Source organism: Thermobia domestica, chromosome 14 (assembly GCF_964235325.1).
Source record: "Thermobia domestica chromosome 14, izTheDome1.hap1.1, whole genome shotgun sequence".
Lineage (NCBI taxonomy): Eukaryota > Metazoa > Arthropoda > Insecta > Zygentoma > Lepismatidae > Thermobia > Thermobia domestica.
The window spans coordinates 91,144,929-91,157,860 of NC_137467.1; the positions used below are offsets into that span (position 1 = coordinate 91,144,929).

At 36.8% G+C, this 12,932-nt stretch overlaps 1 protein-coding gene across 2 annotated transcripts in view; it reads left to right on the plus strand.

The window, feature by feature from the left end:
* LOC145670263 (signal peptide, CUB and EGF-like domain-containing protein 3) overlaps window positions 1-12,932 on the plus strand; it is a 372,945-nt gene that overhangs the window by 173,939 nt on the left and 186,074 nt on the right. For both annotated transcript variants that reach the window (XM_081738684.1, XM_081738683.1), the window contains exon 2: window positions 649-1,368. In XM_081738684.1, the coding sequence (XP_081594810.1) occupies window positions 649-1,368 (720 nt within the window). The remainder of the gene's footprint in view (window positions 1-648; window positions 1,369-12,932) is intronic.

Below are 12,932 nucleotides of genomic sequence, written 5' to 3' on the forward strand. Positions count from 1 at the left end.
CTATTTTAACCCTTTCACAGAGGAAGTCGACTTTTGTCGACAGAACCAAATTTCCTTAACATGCGAATGTCGACTATAGTCGACGTGTTAAAATTTGTTTGTTCGTATCTTGGCTTTGTCGAGAGTAGTCGCCAAAGTTGTACCGTTCATTTTTGTTTGTGTTCTATTGTTTTCGATAAACAATAGAAATCACACAGAAAACCTTTGGCGACTACAATCGACAAAACCAAGATACAGACAAATTTTAACACGTCGACTATAATCGACATTCGCAGGTTAGGGAAATTTTTTTCCGTCGCCTTCCACAGTGAAAGGGTTAATGAGAGTATTGGTCCATTTTTTCGCCACTAGGATATCCTAACACCAATCTTCTCGGAGTGAATGGATTCTTCATGTACAGCGTTGAGATTTTCACTTGTACATACATATTAAGTTCAAGCAAGTAAAATATTCGACACTTAAAAGGGTAGGACATACCTTAAATAGCACGGAGCACCTGTTAGTACTACGTCCTATACAGAATATATATACACTTTGATATTCTTACTGTCATACAGCTGTTTCATGTAGTTTAGAAGTAAAAACGAGTGCACAGTGAATAGCGCAAATACTAGTCAGTATTTTAAATACCAATTTTCATCTTTGCAGGTTTGTTCTCGACATGTTTGAACCATGACCACGTCGAAATCGATCTTCAAAATGGTGTTGTGCGTGGCTATAGTGAACACGTAAGTTTCCTTGTTCCTCCAACTTCTCAGGAAGCAGACAAGTTGGACACAAATTCGACTTCGGAGGAAAAGAGACACCAAAGCAAATGTTCTCGCCAGGCGGTTGTTAAAATTGATCTTAGTGGTGAAAATAAAGCGACGCGATTAGCGCTTCTTTACGACGTTCCTCAGCGTTGGACGCTTGATGTCTCTAATTCCTTACTAGCTGAGGGATACGGTTCATTTATTCACAATGACAATTATGATAACAGTGGTAGACAAGGGGAAGATGCTTTGTTTGAAATTCAAGTGATGAATCGGGAACTACGTATCTATAGTCGTTGGCCATCTTGGAATAACACGGTAGATTCTTCTTTAGCAATTTCGTCACTTGTAGATGCGAATTCTGCTTCCAGAGTGTCAATAAAAATTGTAGATGGTAGTGTCAGGAAACGATCGCCTGTTGAGCTCACTGTGGATGCCAATAGTAAATCAGTACGCTGGCAGGATGGCCGTTTAACTCAAGATTTCAATGTTCCACCTGGTCTGTTCCATTCCAACAGAACACATCTCTACATTGGGCTTAATAGAGTAGTAGCTGGAAGTTGGAAATTTGGAGCTGGCTTGTGCAAAATCAGTATTAGGATGCTGCAGAATGAAGGTAAGAACATACAAAATTAAGATTTATGTAAAGTTAGTATGTCATATTTTAATATCTATGCAAGTTATGAAAGCAGTAGCAAAATTAGAAAGATCAACCAAATGTTAGTAATGCATTTTCTTCCAGAGTACAAACTACTTGTTCAAAACTGAAATATACCTATAATTTTATCCGTTAAGGTTTGACAACAATGTTTATTCTTCCCTATACTCCAATCTTTGACATAACGGATGACACTTTTCTGTTATTGGATATTATGTTGATGCTTGCTTTTACAGAATAACCTTTATTTTTATACGTCTTTACAAAAGAAAGAGCATATGTGTATGCTTAGAACAGTGATGAAACGCTTCACCGGGGCATCTGGATTACTTGGGAAACGATTTTTGTCCTGCCCTCGGTTCTCAGGTCCAGTTTCACCTGGAAACAGGCAAAATCTTATTAGTTCTACAGAATTATTGCAGAATTTTATAGTGTATTAATGATGCCAACTACTCAAGCTCGAAATTTACGTGTTCTATTCCTGGAATGACATTTCCTAATAAGGCCATCATGTCTTGAGTATTTCAAATATAATTTTGTGATTAGTCGTCTTCCCATTCTGAAAAATACAGTAATACAGTGCAGTGAGGGAACGGATCACGAACTTCTAATCCGTAGGCAGATGTGGTGACCCGGACATATCCATGACTCGGTAACCCGGACAGAAGCAGTGAGAGCCGGAGACAACGAAACATCGTCACACAATTTATGAGGGAATCAACAATTGGTATCAGGTTGCTAACATATACGATTCTCTTCCGTCTCTTCGTCTTCTCACCAAATCTAATTTTTTTTCTTTCTAGCTTGTGTGAGTCTCCGTATGTCACAGCATTGCACTAAAATATAACTTTAAGGTTTATGAGAATATATACTCGTGAGAATAACTAAAAATAAGCTACATGTTTTCTTGTGAGGAATCATCAAAGTTTAAGCGAGAGAACCAGTAAAACTTGTCGTTTAAAATATAAAAGATGCTCCTGAGATCAAACGGTGCTTTGTGAAATCTTTTTGTATAGTAGCCTCTATGTTCTAAAAAAACATTATACGTATTATTTTTCCATGTGAGAAGAGGAATAATCATAAAATTGCATGAGAAATTCAAATGATATTTTGATTACGAAAATGTCAAACATATGAATGTTCGAGCTCGAGCAGTTGACATCATTAAACCATTATCAAATTCTGTAGTAATGCTGCACAGCTGATATTTTAGGTGCTTCAAGTTAGCCGGATCTATCCGCATCAGACTGGATCTGAGAAGCGAGACCCAGACTCAGACAAAAGTTGTGACCCAGTGACCTGCTCTATCATTGATACAATGGTTTTCAACACAGGCTATCCAAGAAAAACATTGTTTAGGCTCACCCACATCACGCATATTGCACGCCACATTTTTCTCGGTAGTTTAAGAGATAGTTAACCTTTAAAACCGAGTGACACTGAGACAGATTCTTCCAAAGGGGAAAAAAATGTACCTCTCATTTTATGTGATTCTCATGTGCTTATACTCAATGATCTTCACAATTATCTTCATTACACTCGTAGTGCTTTGACACGCACAAAATAAGAAAGAAAATCATAATGAGAAAAGAGAGAGGGAGAAAGTTATACCAATTAGAATTAGCAAAGAAAGGGAGAGAATCAGTGGTTAGAATTGTGTTAGGAGACCCGAGGTTCTTCGTGTGAATAACAAAGAAAGGGAGAAAATCATGCTAGTTAGAACTACGTAAGAACACTCGAGGTTGCTCGTGTGTATAAGAAAAAGAGAACAGAGAGGGAGAGAATCATGATAGTTAGAACTACATTAGGAGACTCAAGCTTCTTCGTGTGTATTAGAAAGAGAGGGAGAAAATCATACAAGTTAGAATTACGATAGAGGACTTGAGGTTGTTTGTGCGTATAACAAAGAGCGAGAAAGAACCATGCTAGTTAGAAATACATTAGAAGATTTGAGATTCTTCGTGTGGATAAAAAAGAAATGGAGAGAATCATGCTAGTTAGAATTATGGTACGAGATTCGAGGTTCTTCGTGTGTATAACAAAGAGAGAGAGAGAGAGAGAATCATGTCAGTCAGAATGACATTAGGGGATTCAAATTTCTTTGTGTGTATTTAGAAAGAAAGGGAGAGAATCATGCTAGTTAGAATTACGTTAGGGAACTTGTAGTTGTACACTCGATGTCCAAAATTATTGTCGCATGTCTATAAATATGTTGTTGTAGGAATATAATTTCATAACGAATTCGCCCGGTATTTCTTACAATGTTAGTATGTGAATAATCGGCAAAGACATGTATGTGGCAAATTTGATGTCAAAAGATCAGTAAATAAGAACAATAAAATGAAAATAAAACTTTCTTGTCCACTCTAATTTTCGTATTTATAATTCTTTTCCTATGAAATTTACCACAAATATACATTTTCCGATTATACGCATAGTGTCAGTATTAAAAGTACCCTGCAAAATCATTATCAAATTATATTCTTACGAGAAGACTGTTATAGATATACGATAATCATTTTGGACATGAGTGTACGTTAGAAATCTCTAGATTATTCGTGTGTATAAGAAAATGAGGGAGAGAATCAATATAGTTATAATTACGTTAAAACATTCGAGATCCTCTGTGTATATCGAGAACTTATATTATCTCAGGGCCACACCAGCTTTGGTCGGGTCACGAAGTTCATAACTCATTCCATCACTCGTATAGAAAGAGTCTTCATGGATATTGTTTGTGTGTGTTTTCTTGGTCTATCATTACTTCAGTTTCAAACAACGTAAAATAATGGGACACTATCGAATTGTGCATTATTCTTAGCTAGTCATAAACCCACTAAACAGGAAAATTGCTAGACATTTTTGTAGTAACTTTTATTGTACATTTCGGAATAATTTTTATTGTACGCGACATGAAACCAAGCGAGATTTCAAGTTGTTAAACTAGATAGACGTTAAGCAATTGAGTTATTGCCAGAATTTTTGATGAGGGCAAATAGATTACAGAAAACGGCTAAATCTATCGTTGCCAACTCTTACAGAGTAATAGGGATCGTTAAGAACATGGTTACAGTTTCTGGTAATCTTAGATGTTGGTATCGAATTGAATTTTCACTATGGCCCTAAGCAAACGGGTTACCTGATTAACAATACCGTACATCATAAAATCTTACGTGTAGGTGTCGCCAAATATGTTCGAAGGTGAATATAAGGCGCCTAGGATCAAAAGTCGCCAAAATCCTTTTTATTATTATTATTATTATTTCTTTACCGAAATTGAGTTATATATTTAGTATGTTTGATCTAAAGGAATTCCATGGAAACAGTATTTTGTTTAAAAGCTTAATATTTCATACTAAGAAATTAATTCAAATATGGGACATTGTACGCGTATATATGGAGATTCACTGCACGTTTTGCAAGATTACTCGAAACTAAGCGAAATGGATGTGGCGGATTTTGATACAAGTGGCCTCATAGTCCAGTCAAGTTAGACAAAAAAAAAAAAAAGTCTAAACCCGGAAAAAATCATAAGCTGAAATTTTGTACATATCTTTGGGAAGGTGTATATAACAACATACTAAAAGTCCTGAAAAATCTGGTGAAGGGTTTGTTGGAAAATGGCCACCAAACCGTGGTTTTTCAACGTAATGACTGATTCTCACTTTAATAGCTATAACTCATGTTGTATTTGCACTATTGATGTTATTTTTACTTCATTATTCTTACAGATCACGTATTACACTTACAGTTTACTTCATATGCGGGAAAAGGAAGAGATTTCCTTTTTAAAATCCTCAAAATTTCTCTTCTTTCAAATAGTTTTCTTATATATTAGCCCAGAAAAGATCATAACAAGCTGAAATTTTGCACATACCTTAGACGACCTGTATATAACCACATACTAAAAGTCCTGAAGTATCTGGTAACGGGTTTGGACGCCATATTGGAGAATGGCCGCCGAATAGTGGTTTTTAGAGGTAATAACTGTTTCTGACTTTGATAGCTATAACTCACGTAGTATTTGCATTATTGATGTTATTTTCACTTTATTCGAATAACAAAGGGCTACGCTTCCCGTCCACGTATTACACTTACCAGTTTACTCGACACGAGAAGTCACGGAATCCAGCTTCCAGTAACGGAATTCTGCTTCCAGCAATCACTTCGTCATGCGATCATCTATGCTTGCAGACCGAGATCTACAATTCACCCAAAAATACTTGGTGTCGGAATTGAAATGAAACATGCATTTGGAACTAGCTGGCTGATAGAAGAACTGCGCCAACTGGGATTTTCAGTGCCTTACAGCAAAGTCATGCGTTGCAAGCAGTCGGTAGTAGCTTCTGATAGTGGCTACAACATCTTGGAGATATATTCTGGAGATTTCCTTCAGTGGACCGCAGACAACATTGATCATAATGAACACCGTTACGTACAAGTTTACCCCTACGCCAATATTATTATTCAACGACGGATTCATGCAGAAACCACACAAAGGATGCCTTACCACAGTGATTACGAAGGTTGTTACACTGCGTCCTCATCCAAAATTTAGGATTAAATTCGTCCTTGGTGGTAGAGCAGTACTTCATCGAGTTCGTTGGACGAAGAAAAAATCATCGATGCGAGTGAGTGATATTGTCAATGAATACTATTTATTCGTATTGACGACGTCCGAACATGGAGTTCCAATGTATTTGATGGATATGATTCTCCAAGTACGAAAAGTCATTAACATGAAAGACGTAAATGCTATAGTTATGCACCAGATGTGTTTTTCGACTCCTCCATAGACATCTGTATCAGGCAGAAAACATTTTAATCCAATGCTACAAACAAAGACAAATGTGTGCTCTTCTTTTTCAGGCACTTCCATTAGACGGTCATGATATTGCCCAGTCCCCTGGAGGTACCTACTGCCTAATTGTCCAAACGGCTCAGAAACATGCCGCTTCCGCTAATTTTGATATTGTCATTGTGGTTACTGATTACATAGATATCATTATTCTGCTGGTATACCACTTCATATCTGAAGTAGGGAATGTATTCCCAAAACAAGCTAAATTCGTTTGGTAGAATTCTTCAGAACGAGAAAAAAGCTATCGCAAGTGATATTTCAAACAAAATTTATCACAGAAAATAATGTGTTTTAACAAAGAATAATTACAAAATTTAACGTAAGTGGATCCATAGTATACTTTTCCATATTCAATTCAAAATCGGACATTTTTGGATTTAGCATGTTTTGGAAATACACCCCTCAAATATGTGATATTTTTGTTTTTAAAAAATGGTAGAATCAAGAGCAGTGAGCGTACACATGTGAGTTCTGTGAAATATGTAGTAATATAACACCGACTGTCATCACATCTACTAACCATTCATGCCATCTGTGGATGTGAGATCGTGAGAAACTAAAAACATATAATAAATTCCGAAGTTCACAGAAGGCAAGAAAGTTAAGTAGTTCGCTCCAGACTTGTCCAGTAAACCCTGCAAATGTCACTGGAATCGGCATACCAATACTATCGATTAGGATGGTAGATATCCTGACACATCTTTAAACAAACTTCAACATTTGAGTTACATGCAAGTAATTACCACCAATGCAAGTAATATATATCTGCACATAGTAGGCTGGAAATCAGTTATCTGCAACGCCCTCGATCCAGCTAAGTGGGACTGGATGCTTGACAATAACACATATCCAATTCAAACCGATCTGGCACCAGCGAAAGAGGCTCTCCTGAAGGCAATCCACTGAAAATGCAAATCTCCATCCAGGAACCCGTGCAACATACATATCTCCTCATGTCGAAAGCATGACAAATGTATATCATCATATGTTCATTGTCACAGTGGATCATGTTGCAGTGCTGATATTCTCGATTTGTGTAACAGTGACGGTGAAGATCTTGACAACAAAATGTAAATGTTTATATAACATTCAGTATGTAATAAAATATATTTAAAATGAACGTTGTGGTAGATTTCAGTAACAATTTAGCCTGGGTCGAGCGAAAAACGAATGAGAGAGTGTTAGAAATGGTGGGCGAGAAAAGAACACTTTTAGATATTATTAGGAAGAGGAAGAGAAACTGGTTGGGACATTGCCTAAGAAGAGATTGTATCATGAGGGACGTCCTAGAGGGTATGGTGGCGGGAAAGAGAGGCATGGGGCGAAGGAGACTACAATTAATGGATGATATAAAAACAGAAAGATCATACGCGAAGACGAAGAAGTTAGCGGAGGACCGTGGAGCATGGAAGCTTCTCAGCTGCGGCAAGTGACCTGCCAATAAAGGCAGAATACCTATGATGATGATGATATATAAAAGGTCATATATTAGTTTATTGTTACTTACTGTATGTATTTTCGTTTTGCCGAATTTAATTTTTATGGTTGTAGCTCCCACGGATAACTATACAAGAGTGCTCATTTCTTTCATACCGTAAAATATTTCACACATGATACTTCACCGAAGACATAGTGTTTTGAATCGTTTTATTTCTTGAACCTTGAAGGGGAGAGGCATCTTTACATGCTCCGTGATTATGTGTTTCCAACGTTGTTGAATCTGCAGGGCGATTTCCCAACTTTTTCCAACAGGACGGTGCACCTCATCTCTATGCTACTAAGGTCAGACAGTTTCTGGATGAACAGTTTTCAGGTCACTGGATAGGTAGGAGGTATTCTATGGAATGGCAACCACGTCCCCTCGTGATCTCACAACTCGACTTTTATCTGTGAGGTCATTTGAAATCAATTGTGTATGAGGTAAAAATCAACAATGCAGCCCATCTATGCCGGCGTATTGAGGAGGCGTGTACCTCTGTTGATCCACAGACCCTACGACATGTGCAGCAGGACTGGCAAAAAAGACTTCGATTGTGTATCCAGCGCAATGGAGGTCATATTGAGCATAGGGTCTATAATGTAATGCTGACTCTGACAAGTGTCCCAACTTTTAACAGGTCATAACTTCTACACAAATAAAGATATCGCAAACTGGATAGCACGTGTGTATTCCTCAGAAAAAGGCAGTGTAAAATGAAATGCGATATGACCCCCTTCCCATATGAAAAACGTAACCCAAATCCAAGATGGCGGATTTCAAGATGACCGCCGCTGTCGCCATAGCTATTATAAGTTGTGCCCCCACCTATAGCACCCACACCAAACGACAATATGATTCATCACACCGTTCGACTTTCATAAGAATGTATCCAGACTTTTGTCTCACCTATACTTTGCTACATCTTTGCTTGCATTACGTGAAGAAACAATATTATTTTGTACCACCCTGTGTGCACATATAGCTCTGTGACTAAAAGAGGATGTATGTATGTATGTGTGCAGTCTTCCACTTTGAAGGGATTAAAGTCCTCATGTGAATAATTTTTTTACTACATAAAGTTACTCTACACAATATCGTTTTATGCAATTTATATGGTAATTTCAGCAATTTTGGACCACCCTGTATGCATTATCCCAACTTGGATACCAGTGGGCTTTTAATGTGTCAATCTTGGATGAATTCTGCATCAATGGCGGATCCAGGGTGGGCGATAGGGGCAATCCCCCCCCCTTCCAGAAGAGGAAACTTTTTTTATTTTATATATAACTAAAACCCATCCCAGAGTTTGGAGCACGTAAAAGTAGCTCTAAGTAGCAGTATTACAACCCACCGCCCCCCCCAGAAGTCCGTCCTGGATCCGCCCTTGTTCTGCATCAAAGGAGACCAAAGTCAGGTTTATACCAATTACTTCTAGGTTGACCCTAATTTTAAGCTGGTGCGCCTACACTAAAAGTACGTTCCCTGTAGTACGTGTGGAACAGGCAGACGAACGAACAAATGTAGATCGAATCATACCAGGAGCCTCAGTGACGTTCGCCAAATATGAACACCAAATATATTAATTTAAGACAAAAATATAATTCATGTTTTATAAAATAAATGTTTCAAAATGTCTTATACGACATAAATAATTTCCAGCGTAAAATAAATTGTTTTATTGTTGAAGTTCACTTCTGATACTTTCTGCGTTCAATTACGAGAATGTCCCGATCACTTGTTGCAAGATGGTTCTTTCCAGAAAATTAATTTAAAACAATTAACAAAAATATAATCCATATTTTATAAAACAAGTGTTTCAAAATGTCTTAAAGGAAATTAAATATCTTCCAGCGTAAAATAAATACAGGGTGTCCAATATACAATGCAACCCGGAGTTTGGGATAGTAGAACTTCTGAACCTGAATTGATACACAAATAATGGTTATACCAAAATGAAGCCTTGTTCATGCATATCTTTTTAAACTAGGAAGCAACAATTGAAGTACACTAGGAACCACACAGTGTTGCCAGATGTAACCGAAGGTGTAAATAATTTTTTTTGCAAAACATGTAAATTGACTCATAACTCATACGTATGGATGTTCTGTCGTTAATTTTTAGTTTGTTTAGTTGAAGAAGCTTGGAAACTATGGAGCAGAAAAAAGAATTTTTCATTTCCACCGATAACTAATCGGATGAAGCCTCTGTAAGGGGGAACTAAAGAAATCGTAGTTTTCATAAATTAACACTCTGAATTGGCGACTTTGCTGATGTTTCAGTGCATCAAAAGGTGTGTTAAGGTTCTGTCTATATTATACAATTCCTGAAAACAATGAAAAACAAACTTTGAAATTATAACGATAAAATTTTTACTTACGTGAACCCGGCAACACTGCTATTCATTTCTATGGGGCTATTTAAAGCAAGAGGTATACAAGAACAATTCTCGAACTATTCAATACCTGGAAACGAACATTCGCAGTGCCATTGAGAACATTAACACTTCTAATCTTCATAAAGTTGCTGCCAACCTGATGAAACGTGTGAACCAGTGTTTGAATCAAAACAAGAGACACTCCCAGCATCCGCTGTAGAGCTGGTAACTCATTTCTGATAGTAGCAGTGTTGCCGGATGCATGTAAGTAAACGTTTTATCATGATAATTTCAAAGTTTGTTTTTCATTGTTTTCAGGAATTGCATAATGCACACAGATCCTTAACACACCTTTTGATGCACTGAAACATCAGCAAAGTCGCCAATTCAGAGTGTTAATTTATGAAAACTACGATTCCCCTAGTTCCCCCTTACAGAGGCCTCAACCAATTAGTTATCGATGGAAATGATTTTTTTTGTTGTTTTTTTTGGTCCATAGTTTCCAAGCCACTCCAACTAAACAAGCTGAAAATTAACGACAGAACATCCATACGTATGAGTTATGAGTTAATTTACATGTTTTGTATATATATATATATATATATATATATATATATATATATATATATATATATATATATATATATATATATACCTTCGGTTACATCTGGCAACACTGTGTGGTTCCTAGTGTACTTCCATCGTTGCTTTCTAGTTTAAAAATATATGCATGAACAAGGCTTCATTTTGGTATAACCATTATTCTTGTATCACTTCAGGTTGAAAAGTTCTACTATTCCAAACTCCGGGTTACATTGTATATTGGACACCCTGTAGTTGTTTGTTGAAGCATTCACTTCCGATGCTTTGTGCCTTCAATTGCGGGTATTTTTCGAGCACTTCTTTTACTGCGTTTTTTTTTCTTTCTTCGAAAATGTAGCTTTCTTTACCGTACATCGAAACTTCCACTAGTACAGAAATTTGAATTCAGCATTTGAAATAGTAAGCGTTACGTTCGGAACTCCGAGTCTTCGGAACTCAAAGTATTAAGCTTCTTAAATTTGACAAGAATTTTTACATTGTTGCTGGTGTTGATTCTACAAAATGCTTATTCGCAGAGTAACAACAAATAATTGAACTAAACTGTTGTTGTTGGAAAACCAAATTTTACTGAAGAGTACTTGTGTTACCATCAAAGGTAATAAAAATAATACTAATAGTTTTACTAATGCACTAGATATTTACTGGTAATACCGGCACCTATGGCCTTAAACTCGTCAAACGGATGAGGGATAACGTCCCTTGTCGTCGCCGAACACACTGTTCACAGAAAGTATTTTCTAAAATATAAAATTGGTTATTTTACTTCAAATAGGCTATAAGCATAATCCATACATTAATTTGTGCTATAATTATCTCAAAATAAGATAAGTTTTTTTTTTTTTTTTTATTTATTCAGTACATTCAGGACTTTATAAAGGGGTTATGTTGAATGTTGTTGTATACCTTAACGTGAAAGTATCTAATTCGCCCAAAGAAAGTACAAAATCTGATAAAAATCACTTTCAATGTGATCACCTTAGTTGTACCTATAATATACTAAGAAAAAGCTCAAAAGCCCAGGTGGGTTTTTTCAGGTGGGTCCAACCCGATAAAACCAGGTGGGTTTTATCGGGCTGGGCCCACTTGGGCAACCCCTGGGGAGAACCCCGAAAAAGCTCACGCACACGGTGTTTGTCCACCGCAAAGTTCACTTGGTGCGAGCTTGGATCGAACCAGGGACCAAATGCATCAGAAGTGAACACTACCACTGAGCCACCGCAGCCCGGAAATTACATTTAAATTAAAGAGTTTTAAACAAACTAATATGATAAAGAAGAGAGCTGGAAACTCCTTAATTTGTGTAACCGCAATTTTTCTGCGGCCCCTCTTCCTCATTTCTGAGGTTTGTGGGTTTCCTCTGCCGTTAAATAAAGGCGTGTGTTTTAGGAGTCGATTCTGCCCTGCTCCCAAGAAATATAAGGATCGTACCATGAAGTTCTTTTCTTCAGATTATTTCATCAACATTTAATTATATTTCTTATTTATGGACTTTTAAACTGACGGGCCCAACTGTGGCGTTAAATTAATTTTACTTTATATTTCTTGTGAGAAACATAATAAATTTATGAGTTGGATATCGCTAACAAATTCCTTATTTCATTCAAACAGTTCGTAACTTTGGCGCGAGATGTCACCAGTTTCCTCGGTTGCTCTTTCGCTCCATCTTACGACTTCATTGAATTTTCATTCTACAGCATATTGGTTTTAATTTTTCTTTTAAATACTAATGCATATTACTTTTGCACTGTGTCAGGCAATGAAACATTTGGACAGGTACTAATAATTAAGAAATGTTAGTTAAATATTATTAAAAAGTAGTTAAAAGAGTACAAGTACAGTTCGTTGGTTAGTTGGATTGAAGCTTATTATTCCTTTCAACTCCGAGGCTGTATGAAACGTTGACCTCTGAACAGCTTGACATGGGATCCAAATCATAGGATCTACTAGCTCCCACTGGAAATCGAACCTGGGTTTTCCATTCCAAAGTGCATATTCTAACTATATAGACATGAGGGAGCTCGTATAACAGTATAATAGCTATGAGAGATATGAACATTTACCACGTTGCATTATAAATTATGACCATTTTGCCATAATTCACTTTGCATACAAGTCAGGGTTGTCAACTCTGGAAAATAAAAAAACGTCAGCGCCTCAAAATTCCCTATGATATAGTTCTAAGTGTGAACTATCTCTGTTCGGAC